At 50.6% G+C, this 27,004-nt stretch overlaps 1 protein-coding gene across 2 annotated transcripts in view; it reads left to right on the forward strand.

Annotated features, from left to right (window-relative positions):
- The window catches only part of MYH9 (myosin heavy chain 9), a 96,030-nt gene extending 71,890 nt beyond the window's left edge, over positions 1–24,140 (forward strand). For both annotated transcript variants that reach the window (XM_037846402.1, XM_037846403.1), the window contains exons 24-42: positions 1,003–1,126; positions 2,955–3,126; positions 11,553–11,765; positions 12,097–12,241; positions 13,453–13,659; positions 13,888–13,992; positions 14,276–14,428; positions 15,509–15,757; positions 16,941–17,153; positions 17,299–17,511; positions 17,797–17,958; positions 19,031–19,159; positions 19,922–20,010; positions 20,112–20,235; positions 20,518–20,726; positions 21,343–21,451; positions 21,543–21,715; positions 22,616–22,729; positions 23,917–24,140. In XM_037846402.1, the coding sequence (XP_037702330.1) occupies positions 1,003–1,126; positions 2,955–3,126; positions 11,553–11,765; positions 12,097–12,241; positions 13,453–13,659; positions 13,888–13,992; positions 14,276–14,428; positions 15,509–15,757; positions 16,941–17,153; positions 17,299–17,511; positions 17,797–17,958; positions 19,031–19,159; positions 19,922–20,010; positions 20,112–20,235; positions 20,518–20,726; positions 21,343–21,451; positions 21,543–21,715; positions 22,616–22,729; positions 23,917–23,941 (2,928 nt within the window). In that variant the 3' untranslated portion in view covers positions 23,942–24,140. The remainder of the gene's footprint in view (positions 1–1,002; positions 1,127–2,954; positions 3,127–11,552; positions 11,766–12,096; positions 12,242–13,452; positions 13,660–13,887; positions 13,993–14,275; positions 14,429–15,508; positions 15,758–16,940; positions 17,154–17,298; positions 17,512–17,796; positions 17,959–19,030; positions 19,160–19,921; positions 20,011–20,111; positions 20,236–20,517; positions 20,727–21,342; positions 21,452–21,542; positions 21,716–22,615; positions 22,730–23,916) is intronic.
- Positions 24,141–27,004: the final 2,864 nt, after the last annotated feature.

Raw genomic sequence — 27,004 nt, forward strand, 5'->3', positions numbered from 1 at the left:
CTGCTGGCTGCCCCATCTTTCCTGTTGGCAGCACTTGGCTTCTGCCCACTGTGGCCTCTTCTACCTGGATGTCCTGTGGCCTCGGACACCAGGGTCACATCTGAAGGGACGTTTCATAAATGAACAGTATCTAGGGTAGAGGTGTGACATCTCTCCTTAGTAAAGCTTTCCACAAGCTTTGGAGACCTGAGGCTTTATAGAGCCATGTCCTGGCTCTTACTGTCTGCCGTTATGGGCATTGTCTGGGTCAGCTGTGGGTGGGAGTGGCCCGGCACCTTGCTGGCTCGTGGTGAGGAAGCATGTGCTTCTCTGAGGAAGCTGGCTGTGTCCTGAAGATGGCCTTGGGCTCCTGTTGGCATCTGCCCCTGCAAGCAGACGAATGCCAGGAGTCATGTTAGAGGAGAAGGAAGGACCGGTTCGGCTGCCTGGATCCCCAGAGGGTGGGCAGTTGAAAGGGTGGGTGCCCTCCCGGGCTCAGTGGCATGGGGAGCACAATGCTTACACTGAGAGGTGACACTTCTACCACGGGCCGGCTGTGTGCAGGTTGGGGGAGCCTTACTGAGCCTGTGCCTCCACTGTGGGCACACAGAGCAGGAAGCAAGGGGAGCAGCCCTGGGCTATTGGGGGGTGAGGAGGAGGGTGTGTCATGGTGATGCAGTGGCTGAGTGTGAGGCATGAGGAGCTGGCACAGAGACAAAAGTGATGCCCTTGCGGCTGCCCTTTCGAGCCTGCTGTCAGCTGGGGTCCAGGAGAGCTTGGTACCCCCATTTTCTGATTCCAAGTAGGCTTCTCTGGCTATTTTAGAAGGGCTTGTGATCTTTCAAAGCGACCCCTTTGATTCAGGAAATCCTAGGGAATGTGATCGAGCATCTCGGGCCCTGCCACTCCATTCCGTTCTGAATTCCTGGAGGAGTTGTCAGGCACTGAGAAGAGTCAAAGTCTCTGTGCTCAGCCAAGGGTAAAAGGCTGAGCTCTGACCCTGCTGCCCTCCCCACCCCTCAGGAGAAGAAGCTGCTAGAAGACAGGATAGCCGAGTTCACCACCAACCTCACAGAAGAGGAGGAGAAGTCCAAGAGTCTCGCCAAGCTCAAGAACAAACACGAGGCGATGATCACCGACCTGGAAGGTAGGGGCCTGGCAGCAATGTGCCTGTGCCGACCCCATGGCCTCCAGGAGCTTGGGCTGTGCAGGCGAGGCTCAGGGTCTGCGCCCCCAGGCCCCTATCCCACAGGCCCAAGGCTGCTGGGTTGATGGGGGCAGTGCTGGTCCCTGTGGGAGTCTGGGCCTCAGGCGCCTGGCGCTTTGTGAGCTTGAGGGACATTCCCCTCCATCAAAAGAGTTGGTAAAGCTTTGGCATTTCTCTGTGTCTTGCACCATGTATCTCACCGGCTTTTGTGACTTGAGAGGTGCTAGGTTTGACATCAGCTCTGTCATCTTGTGCCTGTTACTTAATCTTCCCAAGCTTTAGTTTCCCTTCCCTGTCCAGCAGACACAACAACACGGTTTTGGTGAGGAACAGACTAAACTGCATGTGAACGTGCTGTTGCACTGTAAAATGCTAGGCAGGTGTTGTTAGAGAGCCTTCATCTCCCTGTGCCCTGCAGGTCTGTGGCTGTCTCCGGCCCCAACTTGTGGAGCGGGCAGCCAGGTGAGGGAGGAGAGGCCAAGGTGCTCCGGGCATGTGCTGGAGCCGCTCTTTCTGTGGAGACAGAGCAGCCCGGCTGGCCCCAGCAAAGGGGTCTCACACCACAGTGCTGACAGCACGCTGGGCTACAAACCATCCAGGCAGACCGCTGGAGGATTTTCCCAGCTTGGTTTAAGGGCCCCGCCTGGCCTAGGCCCACCTGTAAGTGGGATGAGGGGAAGGCGGCTGCCAAGGGGTAGAAGCCCTCCCCCTTCCCTCCCTTCCTCCCTCCCTCCCCCTCACAGTAGTCTAGACAACTCCATCAGCCAAGAGGTCTAGAAAGGGCATGCCTGCCAGATTGCAGATGTTGAAAAGTTTGACAGTAAGCAGTGTTAGCACAGTCGTAGAGCAGGCTGCATCCACACATGCTGCTGGAGTGTGTGTTGGTAGCTGGCGTTGGAAAGTGATCTGGCATCACGCAGTGAAGTTGCAGCTTTGCAGACCAGCAACCAGCACTTCCACCAGCTGTGCTCCACATGTACACTGGAGCCGTGGGCAAGAACACCACTAGCAGCACTGGTCATAAGTGCAAACCGAAATGTCGATAAATAACTTGTGGTATATTCACAAATGTAATACTGGGCGGAAGTCAGAATGATATGGTATCAATTGCAGCGACAGCATGCAAAATCTCAGAATTCTAGTTCTGACCAGTGAAGGCAGTTCTAAGAATTGCAATCAGCAATGCTTAGTGTGGACCAGGCCCTGTTGTGTCCAAGTGCTCTGTGATGTTCACTTATTTGAGCCTCATCTCAACCTGTGTGGATCTTCTTATTCACATGAGGGAACTGCGGCACAGAGAGCTTGAGTAACTTACCTAACTAAGATCATCAAGGGAATTGTAAAGCCAGAAATGGAGCCCAGGCATTCTGGCTTGTCAGACTCCGCTATACTATGTGAAATTGGTACATTACAGTTCCATTAAGGAAGTTCAAGTTCACGCAAAATTAAACAGTGTACTTTTTAGGGATACAGTTGGTACAGCAGTAAAGAAAAACAGGGAATGCGAAGCACATCCTGTAGGAGGTGGTTACCCTGTGGAGGAAGAACTGGCTTGGGTGGGGAGGCTGAGGGGAGCACGAGGTGCTGGCAGGATTCTCCTTCGTCCAGGGGGTGGGGCACGAGTGTCCATGAATCGAAATGCCTCACACCATACATATGTTTCGTAGCAATTACCTACCAAATATTTTATTTAAATAATTTACAACAAAACCAGTAAAGTCCGCGGCCACTCAGGGCTCCTTGTTCTCTCCCCCTCCTTCCTCCCCAGAGCGCCTACGGAGGGAGGAGAAGCAGCGCCAGGAGCTGGAGAAGACCCGCCGGAAGCTGGAGGGAGACTCCACGGATCTCAATGACCAGATCGCAGAGCTGCAGGCCCAGATCGCCGAGCTCAAGATGCAGCTGGCCAAGAAGGAGGAGGAGCTCCAGGCCGCCCTGGCGAGGTGAGGCGCAGGCTTCCTGCTGGTTCTGGGGGTGTTGTGAGTGGCAGGCGTTCTCCTGCTGTTGTCCTGAGAGCCGGTTTCACTGGACAGTGTTCCTCATCTGCCAAGGCATGGGCCAGGGCCCCCGTGTCCTTTATTATTATTTTGGGGACTCTATAAAGAGTCGCCTGCAGCTCCATCACCCACACTCAGCAGCCCAGCCCTTCCCTCTCCTTTTTTTTCTTTTTTTCCTTGGCTGCCGTCATCACAGACTGTAGCATTTTATTTTCTGTTTTGTGTTTTTTTATTTGTTTAAAGAACTGCATCTTTGGAAAATGAGTGATTCCTCCCTGAGGTTTCCCACTTCTTGAAGGGTGTCACCCTTACACCCTCTGGAAGCCTTGGCTGTTGTTTCCACCGAGAGGAGCTCCCAGGGTCTATGATGACCACCTGGTCCGGCGGTGGCTGCACCTCCAAGGCCTCCTCTGCACTTGCTGCTTTTTTTTTTTTTTTTTTTTTTTTTTTAATTTTTATTGTTCATGTGTGTTCCACATATTTTTTTTTTTTTAATCATCATTTTATTGAGATATATTCACATACCACGCAGTCATACAAAACAAATTGTACTTTCGATTGTTTACAGTACCATTACATAGTTGTACATTCATCACCTAAATCAATCCCTGACACCTTCATTAGCACACACACAAAAATAACAAGAATAATAATTAGAGTGAAAAAGAGCAATTGAAGTAAAAAAGAACACTAGGTACCTTTGTCTGTTTGTTTGCTTCCCCTACTTTTCTACACATCGATCCATAAACTAGACAAAGTGGAGTTTGGTCCTTATGGCATTCCCAATCCCACTGTCACCCCTCATAAGCTACATTTTTATACAACTGTCTTCGAGATTCATGGGTTCTGGGTTGTAGTTTAATAGTTTCAGGTATCCACCACCAGCTACCCCAATTCTTTAGAACCTAAAAAAGGTTGTCTAAAGTGTGCGTAAGAGTGCCCACCAGAGTGATCTCTCGGCTCGTTTTGGAATCTCTCTGCCACTGAAGCTTATTTCATTTCCTTTCACATCCCCCTTTTGGTCAAGAAGATGTTCTCCATCCCACGATGCCGGGTCTACATTCCTCCCCGGGAGTCATATTCCACGTTGCCAGGGAGATTCACTTCCCTGGGTGTCTGATCCCACGTAGGGGGGAGGGCAGTGATTTCACCTTTCAAGTTGGCTTAGCCAGAGAGAGAGGGCCACATCTGAGCAACAAAGAGGCATTCAGGAGGAGACTCTTAGGCACAAATATAGGGAGGCCTAGCCTCTCCTTTGCAGCAACCGTCTTCCCAAGGGTAAAACTTATGGTAGAGGGCTCAACCCATCAAACCACCAGTCCCCTATGTCTGTGGTCATGTTAGCAACCATGGAGGTGGGGTAGGCGAATACCCCTGCATTCTCCACAGGCTCCTCAAGGGGGCACTACATCTTTTTTTTTTTTTTTTTTTTTTCCTTTTTTTTATTTTTTATTTTTTTTTTTTTTTAAATTTACATTATTTTTTAAAATCAACTGTATGAAAAAAAAAGTTAAAAAGAAAACAAACATACAATAAAAGAACATTTCAAAGAGACCATAGCAAGGGAGTAAGAAAAAGACAACTAACCTAAGATAACTGCTTAACTTCCAACATGTTCCTACTTTACCCCAAGAAAGTTACATACTATAGCAACATTTCAGTGAACTTGTTCCTACTACATCCATCAGAAATTAACAGACCATAGTCATTTCTGGGCATCCCCAGAACGTTAAATAGCTTATCTGTTCTTCTTGGATTATTGTTCCCCCTTCCTTAATTGCTCTCTACTGCTAGTTCCCCTACATTCTACATTATAAACCGTTTGTTTTACATTTTTCAAAGTTCACATTAGTGGTAGCATATAATATTTCTCTTTTTGTGCCTGGCTTATTTCGCTCAGCATTATGTCTTCAAGGTTCATCCATGTTGTCATATGTTTCACCAGATCTTTCCTTCTTACTGCCGCGTAGTATTCCATCGTGTGTATATACCACATTTTATTTATCCACTCATCTGTTGATGGACATTTGGGTTGTTTCCATCTCTTGGCAATTGTGAATAATGCTGCTATGAACATTGGCGTGCAGATATCTGTTCGTGTCACTGCTTTCCGATCTTCCGGGTATATCCCGAGAAGTGCAATCGCTGGATCGAATGGTAGCTCTATCTCTAGTTTTCTAAGGAACTGCCAGACTGACTTCCAGAGTGGCTGAACCATTATACAGTCCCACCAACAATGAATAAGAGTTCCAATTTCTCCACATCCCCTCCAGCATTTGTAGTTTCCTGTTTGTTTAATGGCAGCCATTCTAACCGGTGTTAGATGGTATCTCATTGTGGTCTTAATTTGCATCTCTCTAATAGCTAGTGAAGCTGAACATTTTTTCATGTGTTTCTTGGCCATTTGTATTTCCTCTTCGGAGAACTGTCTTTTCATATCTTTTGCCCATTTTATAATTGGGCTGTCTGTACTATTGTCATTGAGTTGTAGGATTTCTTTGTATATGCAAGATATCAGTCTTTTGTCAGATACATGGTTTCCAAAAATTTTTTCCCATTGAGTTGGCTGCCTCTTTACCTTTTTGAGAAATTCCTTTGAGGTGCAGAAACTTCTAAGCTTGAGGAGTTCCCATTTATCTATTTTCTCTTTTGTTGCTTGTGCTTTGGGTGTAAAGTCTAGGAAGTGGCCTCCTAATACAAGGTCTTGAAGATGTTTTCCTACATTATCTTCTAGGAGTTTAATGGTACTTTCTTTTATATTGAGATCCTTGGTCCATTTTGAGTTAATTTTTGTGTAGGGGGTGAGGTAGGGGTCCTCTTTCATTCTTTTGGATATGGATATCCAACTCTCCCAGCCCCATTTGTTGAAAAGACCATTATGGCTCAGTTCGTTGACTTTGGGGGCCTTATCAAAGATCAGTCGGCCATAGATCTGAGGGTCTATCTCTGAATTCTCAATTCGATTCCATTGATCTATATGTCTATCTTTGTGCCAGTACCATGCTGTTTTGGCAACTGTGGCTTTATAATAAGCTTCAAAGTCAGGGAGTGTAAGTCCTCCCACTTCGTTTTTCTTTTTTAAAGTGTCTTTAGCAATTCGAGGCATCTTCCCTTTCCAAATAAATTTGATAACTAGCTTTTCCAAGTCTGCAAAGTAGGTTGTTGGAATTTTGATTGGGATTGCATTGAATCTGTAGATGAGTTTGGGTAGAATTGACATCTTAATGACATTTAGCCTTCCTATCCATGAACATGGAATATTTTTCCATCTTTTAAGGTCCCCTTCTATTTCTTTTAGTAGAGTTATGTAGTTTTCTTTGTATAGGTCTTTTACATCTTTGGTTAAGTTTATTCCTAGGTACTTGATTTTTTTAGTTGCTATTGAAAATGGTATCTTTTTCTTGAGTGTCTCTTCAGTTTGTTCATTTCTAGCATATAGAAACATTACTGACTTATGTGCATTAATCTTGTATCCCGCTACTTTGCTAAATTTGTTTATTAGCTCTAGTAGGTGTATCGTTGATTTCTCAGGATTTTCTAGATATAAGATCATATCATCTGCAAACAATGACAGTTTTACTTCTTCTTTTCCAATTTGGATGCCTTTTATTTCTTTGTCTTGCCGGATTGCCCTGGCTAGCACTTCCAGCACAATGTTGAATAACAGTGGTGACAGCGGGCATCCTTGTCTTGTTCCTGATCTTAGAGGGAAGGCTTTCAGTCTCTCACCATTGAGTACTATGCTGGCTGTGGGTTTTTTCATATATGCTCTTTATCATGTTGAGGAAGTTTCCTTCAATTCCTACCTTTTGAAGTGTTTTTATCAAAAAGGGATGTTGGATTTTGTCAAATGCTTTTTCAGCATCTATTGAGATGATCAATTGATTTTTCCCTTTCGAGTTTTTAATGTGTTGTAATACATTGATTGTTTTTCTTATGTTGAACCATCCTTGCATGCCTGGAATGAACCCCACTTGGTCATGGTGTATGATTTTTTTGATGTGTCTTTGGATTCGATTTGCAAGTATTTTGTTGAGGATTTTTGCATCTATATTCATTAGGGAGATTGGCCGGTAGTTTTCCTTTTTTGTAGCATCTTTGCCTGGTTTTGGTATTAGATTGATGTTAGCTTCATAAAATGAGTTAGGTAGTGTTCCATTTTTTTCAATATTTTGAAAGAGTTTGAGTAAGATTGGTGTCAGTTCTTTCTGGAAAGTTTGGTAGAATTCCCCTGTGAAGCCATCTGGCCCTGGGCATTTATTTGTGGGAAGATTTTTGATGACTGATTGGATCTCTTTGCTTGTGATGGGTTGGTTGAGGTCTTCTATTTCTTCTCTGGTCAGTCTAGGTTGTTCATATGTTTCCAGGAAATTGTCCATTTCTTCTACATATCCAGTTTGTTGCCATACAGTTGTTCATAATATCCTCTTATAATTTTTTTAATTTCTTCAGGATCTGCAGTTATGTCACCTTTTTCATTCATTATTTTGTTTATATGGGTCTTCTCTCTTTTTGATTTTGTCAGTCTAGCTAGGGGCTTGTCAATCTTGTTGATCTTCTCAAAGAACCAACTTTTGGTGATATTTATCCTCTCTATTGTTTTTTTGTTCTCTATGTCATTTATTTCTGCTTTAATCCTTGTTATTTCTTTTCTTCTACTTGGTTTAGGATTGGTTTGCTGTTCATTTTCTAGCTTCTTCAGTTGATCCATTAGTTCTTTGATTTTGGCTCTTTCTTCCTTTTTAATATATGCGTTTAGTGCTATAAATTTCCCCCTTAGCACTGCTTTTGCTGCATCCCATAGGTTTTGGTATGTTGTGTTCTCATTTTCATTCGTCTCTATATATTTAGCAATTTCTCTTGCTATTTCTTCTTTAACCCACTGATTGTTTAGGAGTGTGTTGTTTAACCTCCAGGTATTTGTGAATTTTCTAAGTCTCTGATGGTTATTGACTTCTAATTGTATTCCATTGTGGTCAGAGAATGTGCTTTGAATAATTTCAATCTTTTTAAATTTATTGAGGCTTGTTTTATGTCCCAGCATATGATCTATTCTGGAGAAAGTTCCGTGAGCACTAGAAAAAGTATGTGTATCCTGGTGATTTGGGATGTAATGTCCTGTAGATGTCTGTTAAATCTAATTCATTTATCAGATTGTTTAGGTTTTCAATTTCCTTATTGGTCTTCTGTCTGGTTGATCTATCTATAGGAGAGAGTGATGTGTTGAAGTCTCCCACAATTATTGTGGAAACATCAATTGCTTCCTTTAGTTTTGCCAATGTTTCTCTCATGTATTTTGTGGCACCTTGATTGGGTGCATAGACATTTACGATTGTTATTTCTTCTTGCTGAATTGCCCCTTTTATTAGTATGTAGTGGCCTTCTTTGTCTCTCAAAACATCCCTGCATTTGAAGTCTATTTTATCTGAGATTAATATTGCTACACCTGCTTTCTTTTGGCTGTAGCTTGCATGAAATATTTTTTTCCATCCTTTCACTTTCAGTTTCTTTGTGTCCCTGTGTCTAAGATGAGTCTCTTGTATGCAACATATTGATGGTTCATTTTTTTTGATCCATTCTGCGAATCTATATCTTTTAATTGGGGAGTTTAATCCATTTACATTCAACGTTAAAACCGTGAAGGCATTTCTTGAATCGGCCATCTTATCCTTTGGATTATGTTTGCCATATTTTTCCCTCTCTCTATTAATATCCTTTATTGTACCCATACCGAATCTCTTTAGTACTGAACCTTTCTCCAAGTCTCTCTGTCCTGTCTTTGTTTCTCTGTCTGTAGGGCTCCCTTTAGTATTTCCAGTAGGGCAGGACTCTTGTTAGCAAATTCTCTCAGCATTTCTTTGTCTGTGAAAAATTTAAGCTCTCCCTCAAATTTGAAGGAGAGCTTTGCTGGATAGAGTATTCTTGGCTGGAAATTCCTCTCACTCAGAATTTTAAATATATCGTGCCACTGCCTTCTCGCCTCCATGGTGGCTGCTGAGTAGTCACTACTTAGTCTTATGCTGTTTCCTTTGTATGTGGTGAATTGCTTTTCTCTTGCTGCTTTCAGAACTTGCTCCTTCTCTTCTATGTTTGACAGCGTGATCAGTATATGTCTCGGAGTGGTTTTTTTTGGATTTATTCTATTTGGAGTTCGCTGAGCATTTATGATTTGTGTATTTATGTTGTTTAGAAGATTTGGGAAGTTTTCCCCAACAATTTCTTTGAATACTCTTCCTAGACCTTTACCCTTTTCTTCCCCTTCTGGGACACCAATGAGTCTTATATTCGGACGTTTCATATTATCTATCATATCCCTGAGGTCCATTTCGAGTTTTTCAATTTTTTTCCCCATTCTTTCTTTTATGTTTTCATTTTCCATTCTGTCATCTTCCAGGTCACTGATTCGTTGTTCAACTTCCTCTAGTCTTGTACTATGAGTGTCCAGAATCTTTTTAATTTGGTCAAGTTTCTTTAATTTCCATAAGATCATCCATTTTTTTATTTAGTCTTGCAATGTCTTCTTTATGCTCTTCTAGGGTCTTCTTGATTTCCTTCATATCCCGTACTAGGGTCTCATTGTTCATCTTTAGTTCTTTGAGTAGCTGCTCTAGGTGTGTCTCTTCTGGTCTTTTGATTTGGGTGCTTGGGCTTGGGTTATCCATATCGTCTGGTTTTTTCATATGCTTTATAATTTTCTGTTGTTTTTGGCCTCGTGGCATTTGCTGACCTTGATAGGGTTCTTTTAGGGTTTGTAGACCAGTTGAAGTCCTTATCTCTAATTTATCAGATCTACAGCTTCGTGGAGTACACTTTCTCTAACTAACCAGCAGGTGGCGTCCACGAGCCACCTGTTCTCCACAAGCCAGATCTCCCCTGCTTAGCCTTTTTGGTGAGGGGGGAGTGAGTCTTGTGGGGCCCAATTGGTGTCCCAAGCTTGCGTGTGTAGTTGGTGTTGCCTGCCCTGTATGTGGGGCGTGTTTCTGGGCAGTCGGGGAGGGGGGGTGGCCCTAACAATCAAATCTCCCTGATGATCCTAGAGTTTTAAAGCTACTGCAATAGTCTAATCCTTCAGTTCAGTCCTGCCACAGTTTGTCTCTGCCACTGACCCACAAGTCTTTGGTATTGGCGTATGGCTCCTGAGACTTGCAAGTGGGCCCCTCTTCCAGGCTGTGCACCCCGGGTCCTCTGTTGAGGGATGACTGTGCTATGTCACAGGTGAGTGCCGTCCCCCCAGGGCAGTTCTGGGCTGCTGGGCTGTGTTGGGAGGCTCCCAGTCTGCTCAAATGATGGCTGAATGGGGCTCTGTTAATTCACACTGCTCCCCCTTCCCAGCTCTGGGACATTCAGCTGAGGTTGCAGGGAGGGCTAATGTCCACGCCCAGTTTTGTGGTGTGTGTGCCTGTTATTTGAAGCACTTCCGTCACACTGGGTTGTCTGGGGCAGCTCTGGGCTATGGGGCTGGCGATGGGCAGGAGTGTTTCCTGTCCACCAGGATGGTGGCTGTGAGCGAACACCCCCCTTTTCTTGGGAAGTTGTGTTGTTTAGTGAATTTTCTCAGCCACTGGATTATTGCCTTTTGTCTCAGAGCTCTCTTAGTTCTGCTCTTGACTTGACGTGCCCAAATTTCAATTCTTTGAAGCTTTCTGTATTGAGCTTCTTAGAGTAATTGTTTTAGAAAAAGCAAAAAGGATTTAAAAAAAAAAAAAAAAAAACAACGGTCCTCCTCAGAGATTTAATGGGTTATTGAAATGCTAATAGACAAAGCAACCAGGGCCATTAAGGAAAGGTGCCCAGGGCAGAGAGATCAGCCTTGCTTCGGGATTTGCATATGCGCCTCAAGGCCTGATCTCCGCCCTTCCCCTTTCTGTGTTCACCAGAACTCCAAAAATCCTCTGCTTTTATTTTGGAGTTTTTCGTGTTGTTTTTGTTCTATGCCTGTCTCCTCTCTGCTGGGCTGGCTGCTCTCAGAGTCTCTGGTGTCTGGCCTCAGTCTATCTATGGTTGGAGTTTGAATCAGTAGAATGAGTTTCCGGTAAGAGCAGCCACTGCAATTCTCCCTTCTCCTTCCTGGAGCTGACAGCCCCTCCTCCCCCGGGACTGAGCCTGGCAGGGAGGGGCGCGGGTCCCCTGGCCGCAAAAACTTACAGATTTCGCTGATCTCAGCAGTTCCACGTTTTCATGAGTGTTGTATGAAGTATGCCCAAAGACAGATTGCTCTGTGGTGTCCAGTCCACGCAGTTCCTGGCTTTTTACCTACTTTCCTGGAGGAGTAATTAAAACATACAGCTCACCAGTCTGCCATCTTGCCCCCTCCACTTGCTGCTTTTTGAAAATGAAAATGCCTCATGCTGGTGTTTTGGTCTCTTCGACAGAGTGGAGGAAGAAGCCGCCCAGAAGAACATGGCCCTAAAGAAGATTCGGGAGCTGGAATCTCAGATTTCTGAACTCCAGGAAGATCTGGAGTCTGAGCGGGCTTCGAGGAATAAAGCTGAGAAGCAGAAGCGGGATCTTGGGGAAGAGCTGGAGGCTCTGAAAACAGAGTTGGAGGACACACTGGATTCCACGGCCGCCCAGCAGGAGCTCAGGTGGGCCCTGGGACTAACCACTCAAATCCCTGAGGGTGGTGGGTGGGGAGGGGAGAGGAGGCCTTGGCCTGGGAGGGGGGACCCCAGGCCTCTGCTATTATGTAACAGAAAACAGGGGACCTAGAGGCTTCTCAGCAGTTTCTTTCTACTGAGTTGAAGACCTGTTTAAGAACCTGGCTCAAAGTCAGGGTGAAGCAAGGGTGGGACTGAAGGCTCAGAGGGTACAGATGGCCGCTCCGAAGTGTGTCTGTGAGGCTGGGCAGGAGGATGGAGAGCTGGGGAGGGCGGCCAGGGTCCTTGACCTCCACTCTGAGGGTGTTTCCCTGTCCAGGTCCAAACGAGAACAGGAAGTGAACATCCTGAAGAAGACCCTGGAGGACGAGGCCAAGACCCACGAGGCCCAGATCCAGGAGATGAGGCAGAAGCACTCCCAGGCTGTGGAGGAGCTGGCCGAGCAGCTGGAGCAGATGAAACGGGTGCGGGAGCTGCGGGGGGCTGGGTGCCAGCTCCATGACTGCTGGGGGGGGGGGCTGGGTTGCTCTCAGGGCAGGTGCCCCCAAGACTGGCCACTGTGGTGGGCAGTGCTGTGCCCACCAGTCTGGCAGAGCCAAGAAGGTCCAGCAATAGCGCGCCAGGGCCTGAGTCCAGCTCCCCTCCTTAGCAGCTGTGAGACCTCAGCAAATAGTCACCTCTGTTCCCGCCTGTGAAGGGAGATAATGCTGGGCCCGTCTCGTGTGGTAATGTCACATCTGAAGGAGCCGAGAATGCACGTAAAGCATGTAGGGAGGAAGGCCTCAGCCAGTTGTTACAGTTTCTTATTATCATAATTATTCTGTTCTACCTGCTGGGCCAGAAAGCTTCAAGGAACCTGACAATCCTGAAGCTGGGTTTCAGGGGGCCTCTGTGGTCCCTTTTCTGAAGCCTGGGTCCTTTCTAGAACACCCCAACAAGTGGTTGGCCAGGGTCTTTTTGGGAAAACCCTGGTGACCTTGATTCCTGCTGGTTTCTTGGTCAGGTGGCTGGTGGCGAGGCAGTTCCTTACTAAGACAGGTTCTGTCTCCTGTGGCTTGCAGCTCATAGCTACTCTGCTGGCCTCTGGCTAAGGCTTTTTCATGTGGCAACCTAGAGGGTTTAGAAATGCACGTGTCTATCTGTCTCTATAAGTTAGAGCCTTTCCCTTGTCCTTTGGCTCTTATCCAACTCTTTGTGGTTGCATTCTCTCATGGTCCACTTTACCCTTGAAATTGTTGGTGACCCTGTGGCTTGATCAGTGCAAATTAGAATGGGATTGTTGCACTTATTTTGGGAACTTCACTTTTCTATTTTTTGAAAACATATTACATTGTTATTTTGAGCAGCAGGTTCAAAGAGGCTTTATTAGAAGTCTAGCTGTGGACAATTATAGTTTCCTTCAGCAATACCCTACCCTTGAGCGTTCCCTCTACCCTGTGCTCAGACGGGAGGGCACATGCTTGCCACCCACCAGTACGTGAGAAGAGGGCAGATCAGGTCAAGCCTTCGGAGCCCAGGGCTCTTGCCACCAGGCCCTGTCCTGGACTTGCCCAGCACCGTTTGTGCTGCTGGTGGCAGCGGTTTTGGGATCTGGACTTGGCGGCATTTCCAACGGGATCAGTCCCACATCAGGGCATAGGTGGCCCATTTAGCTCCATGCTCTCTCCCCCGGCAGGTGAAAGCCAACTTGGAGAAGGCAAAACAAACCCTGGAAGATGAGCGGGGGGAGCTGACCAGCGAAGTGAAGGTCCTGCTGCAGAGCAAAGGTGACTCGGAGCACAGGCGGAAGAAGGTGGAGGCCCAGTGGCAGGAGCTGCAGGCGAAGTTCAGCGAGGGGGAGAGAATGCGCACAGAGCTGGCCGACAAGGTCACCAAACTGCAGGTGAGGCCTCCGCACGACCTGTTCTAGGTACGGTCCCCCTAGCGCTCCTCCATCTTAGCCCAGTGGGCAGGGCTCCCACCATCTCTCTCTTGCCTCACACTGGCTCCTCAGTAAAATCCTCTGTGGTCCAGTTTGTGACTTGTGTCCAGCTTTGCCTAGAGGAGCCAAGCTGGAGCCAGCAGCAGTGAGTCTAGCTCATGGTTCTTTGCCTTTCCCATCTGCGTACAGGTTGAGCTGGACAATGTCACGGGTCTTCTCAACCAGTCTGACAGCAAGTCCAGCAAGCTTACCAAGGACTTGTCAGCTTTGGAGTCCCAGCTTCAGGACACCCAGGTGAAGGGCAGCAGCAGGTGGGAGGGCCTTTGCTGGAGGCCCCTGTGCTCATGTGGCAGTGGCTGCCAGGTCTCTGGGTTTTCCATCCCAGAAGTTCATCGTATCATCTGTCCCAGCCCTCATCCCTGTGGTCTCTGGTCCTTCCCGCTCCTCTTCCTCCCCCACCCTGTCCCCTGAATCCGAGTGGACTTGCTCCTTCCTTCCTTGAGGGTGTGGTGGCCATCAGGCTTCAATGCTGCCTCTCCTGAGTGCCTCCCCCCGTCCCCTCTCGTCCTTGGAGTAGGAGCTCCTGCAGGAGGAGAACCGGCAGAAGCTGAGCCTGAGCACTAAGCTGAAGCAGATGGAGGACGAGAAGAACTCCTTCAAGGAGCAGCTGGAGGAGGAGGAGGAGGCCAAGCGGAACCTCGAGAAGCAGATCGCCACCCTCCATGCCCAGGTTGGGTGCTGGCCCCACCATGAGATACCTGTGCCCCCTGGGCCAGGAGGCTCAGGGGAACCGTGGTGGGATTCTGCAGGCTGGGGAGCCTGGCCCCTGGCTGCCCAGACTTGCTCCCCAATGGGTGCCTGGCCCCAGAGCACACGCCCACAGCTCAGGGCTCCTGAGGTTCCAAGGCAGAATTCAGGGACCCGTGAACTTGGGTGTGTTTTCTCGAATCTCTAACTGAAGTGTAGCATTTCCTGCTTTTACTTAGGTAGTCAGTAAGCTAAGGCAGCAGGTGACTTTGTCACCGCTCACCATCCTGAGCACCTCTCCTAGCGGTGGCTCTTCACTGCTCCAGAAGTGTCATTAGGCCTGCCGCTGAAGCCTGTTACTCAGTATGTCAATAAAGATGCACGTAGGTCGTCACACCACAATTGAAAAAATAAGTTGTGACAACAGCGTTTTCCTGTAATTGGTTTACTTGGTAATCCTGTGCATTTTATTTTGTGCATATTAAGACATTATTGTGAGAAGAGGTCCACAGCCTTCTCTAGACTTTCAAAGGATACATGGCCAAAAATATATTAAGAACCGCTGTTCTGAATCCTGTTTTGGGACTTAATGTGCCAGGACAGAAGATCTGAACCACCTGAGGATGGGTTAATGGTCCATCCCCATGCCTGGGTCGGAGTAACCAGTGTGTTCACGCAGTCATGGGTGTATCTCCAGGCTTAAGAAGGGCTGCGTGACAGAGACCTGCTGGTCCCTCTGCCTCCGCAGACAAGCATCCCTGCTCCTGGGGGGGGGAGGTGGGTTGGTGCTCCCCTCTCCAGGCCTCGGTCTTTGTACGATGAGAGACTTGGTGGAGCTTGTTGATGAGGGTCCTCCAAAGCCAACTGTGGCGTTGACCTTGCCTTGGGCTTTCACAGTGGACAGATGCTTCTTTGCAGAAATTATGTTTTCAGGGGAGTTGTTTCCATAACTGGGTTGGCTCCCTGGTTTCCCTTCACAGTGGAGCAGGCCAGCCCCCAGGTGCAGTTATGTTACCTGAACAGGTGCCATCTTAGGGTTTCCTCCCTCCTTGCCCCTGCCCAGGTGACTGACATAAAGAAGAAGATGGAGGATGGTGTGGGGTGCCTGGAGATCGCGGAGGAATCCAAGAGGAAGCTCCAGAAGGACCTGGAGGGCCTGAGCCAGCGCTACGAGGAGAAGGCAGCTGCTTACGACAAGCTGGAGAAGACCAAGACGCGGCTGCAGCAGGAGCTGGACGACCTGCTGGTCGATCTGGACCACCAGCGGCAGAGCGTCTCCAACCTGGAGAAGAAGCAGAAGAAGTTTGACCAGGTGTGTGGTGCGGCTCTGCCCCCCTCATTTCCTCTCTTCTCCAGGCACCACATTCCAGGGCAGAGGCTGCCGTGAAGCCTGGTGAGGGCTTCCTCAGACCCAGCCAGGGAGGAGGCTGCAAGGGCACCAGGCTCTCCGGGGCCCCTCTTTGCTGTCCAGCATCTTGAGGGACCTAGAAAGAAATGACTGGAATTGAGTATCTTCCCATGATCGGCTTAGGAGTGAAGTGACTTTTCCCCTTTCTGATTTTTGATGTTTTCCGAATTTTTTTTAATGGATCGTTTCACTCTTATTTAACATTTTTGTTGGTGTGTTTATACCTGTTCCTTGCTCCACGAGACCTGAGACAGCTTAGAGGGATATAGACAGTGGGGGCAGGACAGAAAACTAGAGTGAACCAGAGGTCTGCAAACTACAGCCAGACCCAGCCCTCCCTGTTTGGTAGATCAAGTTCTGTTGGGGCATGGCCTCGCTCTCGTTCATTTGCTTGCACATTGCCTACCTGCATCTGGGCTACAGCAGCAGAGCTGAGTGGCTGCTACAGAGACCATGTGGCCTACGGAGCTTAAAACGTTTACTATCAAAGAAAGAGTTTACCAACTTGGAACAAACAAGGTATTGGGGCAGGTAGAAAAACAAGATCTAGCGAGGGGTGGGTCTCTGCAGAGAATGAACACCAGGGGAATGTGTGTTCCCATTTGCGGAGGGCCGCAAACTGGATTTGGGCTTCTGAGCAGCTAGAGTCACAGTCGCATCAAATAAACACAGAACCAGTTGTTTAGGAGAACCAAAGCTTTTCCAGATTCCAAGAGCAAGAGAAGTATTCCCTGTGGGTTCTCATGAAAGGGGCATGGCGTGACATACAGGAGTATCTCTAATAAGTGGTGAAAATTAATTAGACTTAAAAGGTGGCAGTAGAAGCAGTCCCTGCCCCCAACTGGTCCCTAGAGTAAGTTGGGCAGACAGCATGGCACCCCTGGAGCCAGCACCTTCTGCCAGGTTCTCTAGGCAGCAGCCTTGGGTTTGCTCTTGTTGGGTCCCTCCTCCTTGCAGTACTAGCACCTGGGATCCTCGTTCTGGGGAGTTTGCATCTGGATGCTTTGTCCTGCCTGTGGTCAGCAGCTCTGAGCTCTGCCTCAGAACCCGCTGCCCTGAGTCTCATGGCCTGCCATCTCTCTCCCAGCTCCTGGCAGAGGAGAAAACCATCTCGGCCAAGTATGCTGAGGAGCGGGACCGGGCTGAGGCAGAGGCCCGAGAGAAAGAGACCAAAGCGCTGTCCCTGGCCCGGGCCCTGGAGGAGGCCATGGAGCAGAAGGCAGAGCTAGAGCGGCTCAACAAGCAATTCCGCACAGAGATGGAGGACCTCATGAGCTCCAAGGACGATGTTGGCAAGAGTGTGAGCACCTGTGCCAGCAAGGGGTTCTCCAGAGGGGGCCAAATGGGGGCATCACAGAGGGTTGGGAGTGAGCGGCCCCTGGGTCCAGGGACCTCTGGGACCTGCCCATCCCTCTGGTCCTGAGCTGGACTCTCCCACATGGCAGGTGCATGAGCTGGAGAAGTCCAAGCGGGCCCTGGAGCAGCAGGTGGAGGAGATGAAGACCCAGCTGGAGGAGCTAGAGGATGAGCTGCAGGCCACCGAAGATGCCAAGCTGCGGCTGGAGGTGAACCTACAGGCCATGAAGGCCCAGTTCGAGCGGGACCTGCAGGGCCGCGATGAACAGAGCGAGGAGAAGAAGAAGCAGCTGGTCAGACAGGTGTGCACGCCCAGCCCCTCCACCCCTGGCTCTGGCAGACGCTTTGTTCCTTCCTCTACCTGGATTACACTGGGGTTCCCTAGACCTTCCTTCTGTGTCATTACTTCCATTTCTGTACCCTGGGGGTCAGTTACTCACCTTATTAGGGCTTTGGTTATTAACAATCCTCATTGGCCCTTGGAGTCCCTGTGGCTCCCACCAGGACCAACCAAGCCCTGTTGGGCCTGGCAGTCGGAGCAGGGACTGTGGGTGGCAGCCTTCTGAGCTGTTGGTGTCTCTCCCCAGGTGCGCGAGATGGAGGCAGAGCTGGAGGATGAGAGGAAGCAGCGCTCAATTGCAGTGGCCGCTCGGAAGAAGCTGGAGATGGACCTGAAGGACCTGGAGGCCCACATTGACTCGGCCAACAAGAACCGGGACGAGGCCATCAAGCAGCTGCGGAAGCTGCAGGTGAGATCAGGCTGAACCAAGCTAGTCCCTGGAGCACTGGGGTTCAGCCCCGGACACCAGCAGGCTGGCCAGTGAGGGTGGAGGTTTGCCCACCCTCCTCCTCTGGGAAGGTCTGGGTGCCTTCTCCCCATACCCCAGGCCTTAGAAGCCCAGAAGTAGTTGAGCAGAAGCAAATTAGTCTGAAACTTGTAATAAGACCAATGGTTTTGTGAACATTAAACAAAGAAACGCAAACCTAGAAGTGCAGTGGAGCTAGGGAAGATGGCCACCTAATGACAGGTTGCCAGAACAGATCGGGTGCTGACCTAGACCCTTAGGCCCGGTCCAGCCTTCAGGGACAAATGATGGGAGGCTCTGACTCGGTTCACTGGAGAAGCTGCACAGAATGAGGGGCACACACTTGGGAAGTTACTGCCTCTCCAACATTAAAGAGTAACAAATTGAAGATAGCTCTGGGATGCCAGGTCGAACCCACCAGAAACGTTGAGAATCCACATTGGCGGGACTGTGGGGGGGGGCGACACTGATGGCTGGGGGCAGCTTTTAGCTGGTACCACTGGGCCGTGTGTAGCCAGAGTCACACCCTTTGGCCTGGGCAACCCCAGTTTGGGATTTATCTGCAAAAGGTGAAGGAAGCCACATGATCAAGCTTTTTAGAGTCAGGTCAGGCAGACGGCAGGGGCGTGGAAAGGAGCTTTTACCTCCTGCCTGTAGTTTGGGATACCCAGCAGGCGCTGGCTTAGAGTGCTGGGGTACGTTAGGGATGTGCCTTGCGACGGGGCTCAGGTCAGCAGCTGACGTGTCCACACTCAATAAAGCTGCCAGAAATACGCTTTTAAGATTCTTTCGGGCAAAAGTGTAAAAAAGCCTGGGAAGAAAAGGCATTTTGTCTATTTTTGCCATCTTACAGTGAAGTTGGTTAAGTGCTGTGACTTCAGGCTAAAGACCAGCCGCACCTGGCTGTTGGGGACATGTCCCTGCAAGGGGGTGGGGGGCTGTCCCTGGATGGGGTGGTGGCGGCAGGGCAGGTGGACGCAGGTGGCAGCGCCAAGCCTCTCTCCCTGGCCCCCAGGCCCAGATGAAGGATTACATGCGCGAGCTGGACGACACGCGTGCCTCCCGGGAGGAGATCCTGGCTCAGGCCAAGGAAAATGAGAAGAAGCTGAAGAGCATGGAGGCCGAGATGATCCAGCTGCAGGAGGTGGGCCTCAGACAAAGCCCACCCAGAGAGGAGCCAGGGAGGGCCGCATGACAGAAGTCTTTCCAGGGCCTGTTAAGTAGCAAGGCCCCCCGGAGCGATTGAAACAAGTGCAGATTACATTGCGATGTCTGGGGGCCGATCCCTTCATGAAACAAGGCACTGCCTGGGATGGGGCCCCTCCGCTGCTGTTTTTACACCGACTGAGCAGGCCAGTGTCTTGTGGCCGCCCTCTCCTTGACTGGGCTGGGCATCCCCAGGGCTCTAACTGCCCTGCTGCTGTGTGATACTGGGGCTGCCAAGCATTTGCTCTCAGACTAGAAGCCCGGGCATGTCCTCATCAACCCCTTCCTGGGCACACATGGTGCTTTATGGTGGCTGCTGCTTCTCAGGTTCACAGGCCTCACACTCTGCCCTGACTCCTGGTCCCGCTGGGATGTAGCGGGGTTGGCTGGTGGGGTGTCTTTCAGCATGGTCTGCCATAAGGCTGGGTTGGTTTCTCGGTTATTTCTGCATCCCCGGCAGCAGGTGTGGCTCCTGCACTGAGCTCTGGGGGCTTTGTAAACATGCGCCTGAGGTGTAAGTTCAGAGATGGTGCCTGGGAGCTCGCTGGGGGAGGCAGGCCTGGGAACGGGTGTGAGAGTTGAGGGCCAGGAGCCCAGTGGGGTGGCACTGAGAGCGTGTGCGGAGCACAGGGAATGGCAGAGGTGGATGCCTGGGGCTGTGGGCTGCCCCGTCGCTAGTCACATACTGGTCCCTTGGCAGGAACTGGCAGCTGCCGAGCGTGCCAAGCGCCAGGCACAGCAGGAACGGGATGAGCTTGCTGACGAGATCGCCAACAGCAGTGGCAAGGGGTGAGCCACAAGCAGAGACGGGCGGGTGGAGTGCTCAGGGATGGCTTGGCGGGAGCCCCCCACCTCTGGGCCAGGCCCCTGACTGTTCCCACCCCACCCAGAGCCCTGGCGTTGGAGGAGAAGCGGCGCCTGGAAGCCCGTATCACCCAGCTGGAGGAGGAGCTGGAGGAGGAGCAGGGCAACACGGAGCTGGTGAACGACCGGCTGAAGAAGGCCAACCTGCAGGTGGGTGGGCCGGGCTTCCCTCTCCTGGCTGCCACGGGGTGCCCCAGCTGGCAGGAACACGAGCCCAGGTGCCAGCTGCTACCTGGTCGCTTAGGGGCAAGCATCCTGGCATCACTAAAGTTCTCCCCACAGTTTCTCTCAGAAATTTCTGCATCTTATTAAAGGAGAGCGGAGAGTTGGGGGCCCAGGACCTCGGTGGGATCCAGCCACCCCCCACCCTCCAATGCACCCTCCAGCCAGGGCACAGCTTTCCTCGAGGTCATGGGGCTCTTCCTCCCGCAGATCGACCAGATCAACACTGACCTGAACCTGGAGCGCAGCCACGCCCAGAAGAACGAGAACGCGCGGCAGCAGCTGGAGCGCCAGAACAAGGAGCTCAAGGTCAAGCTGCAGGAGATGGAGGGCACCGTCAAGTCCAAGTACAAGGCCTCCATCACGGCCCTCGAGGCCAAGATCGCCCAGCTGGAGGAACAGCTGGACAATGAGACCAAGTACGTGACCCTGCACCGCCCTTCCCGATCTGGCAGGTGCCCTGGGGCCGCCTTTCCATCCGTCTGTCTGTCACCTGGAATGACCCTCAGACCCCTCTGAGCTCCTGTCCCAGAGTCAGGCCAGAACCAACTTTCTGCCCCCCAAGTCCCAAAAGCTGCTTTCCTCCCCCTGATGGGCCCTCTTGTTTTGCTGAGGACCCATATGGTTTGAGGAGCCCAGAGTTCAACAGCAGGGGCTTTGGTGGCTGACTCTGAGAGCTGCTTCAGAGAGAGGTGGGGTTCCTGCCCCTGCTGGGTAGCCCATCTTACAGGCTCAGCAGGACCAAGACTTGTTTGGAGGAAGTGGGGGTCACGCCGGGGCCCAAATCTCAACTTTCCCTTTTTCTAGCCATATTCTCTTTGAGGTATGCCACTCTCTGACCCTGAGCCCCATTCCTCATCTGTAAATTGGGAGAAGTCTCAGTGCCTCTCATAACAGAGCGCTTAGTAGGTGCGCAGGCGACTATCCCCTTTAGCCCAAGGCCTCCGCAAGGGGTCGGTACCTACCAGGCCCCGGGCAATGGTAGCCCCAGCTCGTGCTGGATCCCCACTGAGCCACTGGGCCTGTGCCACACAGGGAGCGCCAAGCCGCCTGCAAACAGGTGCGCCGGGCCGAGAAGAAGCTGAAGGACGTGTTGCTGCAGGTGGATGACGAACGGAGGAACGCGGAGCAGTTCAAGGACCAGGTGCATGAGCGGGCAGAGCCGCGGGACCTGCTTCTTGCAGGCCACGTCCACCCAGAGCCCTAACGGGGCCACTGGCCACCCCTCTCCACAGGCCGACAAGGCATCCACCCGCCTGAAGCAGCTCAAGCGACAGTTGGAGGAGGCCGAGGAGGAGGCCCAGCGGGCCAACGCCTCCCGCCGAAAACTGCAGCGTGAGCTGGAGGACGCCACAGAGACTGCGGATGCCATGAACCGCGAGGTCAGCTCCCTCAAGAACAAGCTCAGGTGAGCCCTGTGGGTCCTGCCCGCCCCCGTCTGTCACCGTCGGACTCCAACCGGCCCTATTGCTCTATTGTTTCTCCTTTAAAAAGTTAGGAAAAGCATGTTTCAGGAAATGAGGTTCCTGTAAACTTGGTGCCCCTTTCATCACTGCTTCTCGCTTCCTTTCATCACTGCTGCTCACTTCCCGGGCTTTTGCCCAGCCTTTGAACGAACAGTAGGCTCTTGGTGATTTATTCCTAGTCTGTCTTAAAAGTCTGTTCATGTTGCTGGGTTTTGAATTAGAAGTTGCTTGAGGCAACTTGGCCCAGCCCCTGGTACATAGTAGGTGTCTGGCAGATCTTTGTTGAATGAATGATGTGATCTTCCACTGCCTATCACAATGAAAAAGGCTTCTTTGCATTTTTAAGGGGAGGGAGTGTTAGCATTTCATGAAGAATTCAGCAGTGAGGCAGAGGTATTTTTTTCCTGAGAGTCTCATCTCTTACCTCATTTGCAAAGGGATTTTTTTTTAATAGCTTAGGAGCAGCAAGAACAGACATTCTCGTCAGAATTTAATATTCATTTTCTTACGTGTGGTCGGAAGAAGGTGCCCATCTTCATACATTGCACAAACAGCACCTTTTACCTCTTGATTCTGGCTGTTTCATAAGTTCGAGCAAAGGGTGGCCTTTCACAGGAAGCAGCTCAGTAACTGCCCTTGTGACTTTCTCACTTTTGGTCCATCCTGCTTTCCTGAATGTCTCTAGCTGGTGTTTTCTGACTCCAGAGGTTCAACCTTGCTTCTCTCTCTCTCGGAATAAGTTAGGTGTCTAGTTTCCATCGGTAAATCACTTTGCAATGTGCGGGCCACACAGTGGCTGCCTGCGGGTGCGGCCAGCTGACCCTGTGTGTCTGCCCCTGCAGGCGTGGGGACCTGCCGTTCGTCGTGCCCCGCCGAATGGCCCGGAAAGGTGCTGGTGACTGCTCAGACGAGGAGGTGGACGGCAAAGCTGACGGGGCTGAGGCCAAAGCGGCCGAGTAAGGCTCCTCTCCTCCTACTGCCCGAGCCAGATGGGCGACAACTCCGCCTCCCCATCCCAAGCCACAGCACCCCCACCCCCTCCAGCCCGGGGACTGAGGCCTGCAGAGCCCCCGGCACACCACACCTTGTTGTGGGCCTTTGGCTTCCTCTGCTGCGGCCCCCACAGCTCCCCCTCCCACCCACCTCCCAGAATCTGATACCAAAGAGTCAGGGTCCTGGGCCTCCTCGGCCCTGGAGAAGAGTGCCCAGCAGGAGCTTCAGCCCACTCTTGCCGAAAAGCAAAAGGTGGTGAGGCAAGCAGGGCAGGCCCCCAGGGATGGGCAAGAAGTTTTTTATGAATCTATTTTTCTTCAGACTAAAGGAGTTTTGATAGCCAAAAACCCCATGAGAGTCGTCCCCTCCCCACCTCCGCCACCAGCTCTCTCCTCTCCCTGCTTCTTTGCTGTCGTCAATCACACGCGGTGACCTCACACATCCACTGCCTGTTGGCTCTCCACTCCAGGGTGCTCTGGGAGGGTCGGTGGGAGCAGGCCCAGGCTCTCTGCTTCTGTGCAGGGTGCAGAACGCCAGGGCAGGGGAGAGAGGGCAGGCGGACTCCTCCCCTCCCCTCCTGGCTGGGCCTCTCTCCTCTCCATGATGCTAAAATGTTTCAAGTGCAATGATGACCCCCCACCCCGACCTTTCCCAAGGGCAGCCTGCCCCCTGCCACAGTGGGGCTGCTTGGGCAGAGCTGGAGCAGCCAGCTGCCTTCCAGTGGCTTCTCCCACCACTCTTGGGGACCAACTATATTTAATGGTTCTGGTACTTGTCCCAAGTCTGCCAGCCAGACCATCAGAGAGGGTCAGCAGCCCTCCCATGTGTGCCTACCCTAGGACTGGGGCCCAAGGGTAGTTTATCTGCACCGTTGACTTAGTATGGTCAAAAAACCCGTCATCTGCACAGATGTACTTTGAAAGGACAGGAAAAAAAAAGGTTTTCTTTTTCTCCCTCTCATAATAAATGATACAATTCCAAGTCTTTACCACTGCCTGCCCTTTGGAACCATGTTTAGAAGAGAGTAGCTTGTCCTACACTGGTCTCTACTGGTTGCTGAATTTACCTGTATTCTTAACTGTTTTGTATATGCTGCATTTAGACTTAACTATGGCAAAGAAGGCGTTCTTTTTTTTTTTTTTTTTTAAAGGAAACAAACTCTTGATGAATCATGAAGATATATAAAATCTACATATGCCTAAAAAGCTCTGAATTCAGGTCCCAGTTGCTGTCACAAAGGAGTGAATGGAACTCCCACCCCCCTTTTTATATAATAAAAGTGCCTTAGCATGTGTTGCAGCTGTCACCACTACAGTAAGCTGGTTTACAGATGTTTCCACTGAGCGTCACAATAAAGAGTACCATGTGCTACCAGCCGCGTGGTGTCGTCCGTCTGCAGAGGGGGTAGGCCTGGAGGGGACTGGCTTCATCTCTGCTGCAGCACCTACTTCGTGCATCTTCAGGGAGCGTCTGGTGGGGGAGTGGCGAGGGCATGGGCCTGGGTGGGGTCAGGCAGTCATTCAGAAGAGGAGAGCAGGGCAGGCCGGGCCAGCCTCAGGGGTACTGGGAGCACCTTCGCCGAGTGTCGGGGGTCAGTTTTAATTGTGGCGCATCATGCACTGGCACTAGGGATAGAAACGGATTAAGACCCTGGCGCCGACTTCCAGGAGCTTCCTTAGTCATCAAACAATGCAACACAGTCCCCGCCCTATGGGACAGTCACCCAAGCCCTGCAGGAGCAGAACTGAAAACGGCAGCGCTAGGCCTGTGGGTATGGGAGTGGAAGGCTCTTTACAGAACATTCACGCTTTTCACAAACGCTGAGCATAAACCAGGCCCTTGCTGGGCGCTGGGAGTGCAGGAGCAGTGAACAGCGTTGGGAAGGGAAGGGAGGAAGAGGCTTTCCTTTGAGCAGGGACGTGATATCCACTCAAGCACAAGGCATGGACCCAAGCAGCAGGCCTGTAAACCAGTCCCCTGGGGCCGCTGGCTTTGACGGGCAGGGCTGCTTAGGAAAGGGGCTCCTCTCTGCAGGAGATGCCCCCAGGGCACGCCCCAGGCCTCCAGCAGTGCCCCTGCCCCGTCTCTGAGCAGGGAGCAGCAAGGGGCAACTGAGAGGCAGGCAGAGGCCAAGCTCTGGAGGCCTTTGCATGACTCCCTCCTTTCAATAGCATGTGGGGGTCTTAGTCTGCAGAAGTAGTTCCTGGTCCTTGTGTCAGGTGCTCCCGGCCTGGGTTCCAACTCCGCCACTCTGTGTCTTTGGGCACCAGGTGTTGCCTCAGGCTTACTCCTCAATATGGTTGGTGTTGGAGGGAAAGGTGGCCTATGGGTTGAATGCCCGCCCTGCTTCCTCCTGGCTGACCTTGCTCTGCCTCGAAATCAGCTGTGAAAAATGGCGATAACAGTCACTGCCACCTGGGGTTGATGGGGGAGTGGGTGGCCCGTGATTAGATGACAGCATGGCACCTGCTGCACACACGGGCCTGATCCAGGGTCACCTATAACAGATCCTTACTCCACCTCCTCAGATGTGTTGGGAGGATGAAGGCAGAGCTACATGAACGCAGTGTTGCCGTTCCTCAAAGTTGAGCATAGAATTACTATATGACCCAGCAGTTCCACCCCTGGTGTTCACAGCAGGACGCGTCACAGAAGCCGAAAGGTGGAGACATCTCAAATGTCCATCAGCAGATGAGTGGAGAGACTGTGGCACATACAGACATACATACATTGGAATATTAGTCGTGAAAAGGAATGAAGTGCCGATACATGCTACAGCATGGAGGAACCTCGAGAACGTTATCCTAAGGGAAAGAAGCCAACTTCTGGGAAGATGGCGGAGTAGGTGAGGCAGAACAGGCTTCTCCTTTCCTCCAAGAAAGTAACTAGAAAGGGGCCGAGGACACCAGGGACCTCACTTCTGGGTTGTGACTGGCCATAGAGGGCCATAGAGGGTCGCCCACAGTGCATGCAGGGGACACCTGACAAAAACAGACAGTGGCTGGAGGGACGCGGTGAGTGTGTTCCCTGTCCAGATCACCAACCCCCCCAGGCCTGCAGCAGCAAAACTGCCGCTGGGCAAGGGAGTGAGCAGCAGCTCTTCACTCCCGTTCACCTACCTTGATGGTTTGCTGGGGGGTGATCCTCCACAGCCAGAGAGCGGGGAGCTCCCGTGAGGGAACCCAGCAGGCAGTGATTGCTCTCACCCATGTAAGTCCAGGGGGTGGGGAATGGGAGTGCAATGGTGAGAAATAGGGAAGGGAGAGGCACAATACAGGTGATCGAGAGCCCCTCCCACACTCCAGAGACTTATGGACACAAGGCAGGCAGAGAACTGGCAGGCAGGGCCCACATCCCACCTGTGGAGTGCCCTTGGTCAGGCTCCCTGCCTACCTGCTCAGGGCCCACGTTGCAGCCCCAGGACCAGGATTCCCCAGAGCACATGGAGAACAGGTGCGCTGATTGGTTCCCCACCAGGTTTGGACTCCGCCGACCACACAGGAGAAGTTTGGGGAGGACATACTTGAGAATGCCACCTACTGGTAGATGGGGAAACTGCACTCCAGCAAGCTGTGCCTCAGGAGCACCACCTGCTAGTAGGATCGGGAAACTGCACACCAGCAAAACGAATTCTATATAAACGCTCAATTAATTCTGCACTTCCCAAAATAACCCTATCAAGACAAGCAAATGCCCCGAAGCCAGCAGAAAATTAAAAAGCACTTAAAGGATATAGAAGACATGGACAAGCCAAACCAACAAATTAAAAAGCTGCAAGAGACTCAAAATTTGGGGCAATTAAAGAGGTACACAAAAACATCAAATATTATGTCTCAGGATATAAAGGACATGAACAAGCCCCTAGAAGAGCCTAAAGAGAATTTGCAAGAGTAAATTAAAAAAAAAAATCAGGTCTTATGGAAATTAAAAGTACTGTTGAACAAATTAAAAATATTTTTGAGACACATAATACCAGATTTGAAGACGCAGAGGAATGAATTAATGACCTTGAAGATTGGGTGATGGAAAGCGAAAGCACAAAAGAACAAATGGTGAAAAAAATTAAAAAATTTGAAATGGATCTCAGGGAAGCACACAAATATAAGAATCATTGGTGTTTCAGAAGGGGAAGAGAAGGGTAAAGGCTAGGAAGATTATTCAGAGAATTTATTGAGGAAAATTTCCCAACCCTTCTAAACGACATAACTATGCAAATTAAAGATGCTTAACAAACTCCA

This window comes from Choloepus didactylus, chromosome 8 (genome assembly GCF_015220235.1).
Source record: "Choloepus didactylus isolate mChoDid1 chromosome 8, mChoDid1.pri, whole genome shotgun sequence".
Lineage (NCBI taxonomy): Eukaryota > Metazoa > Chordata > Mammalia > Pilosa > Megalonychidae > Choloepus > Choloepus didactylus.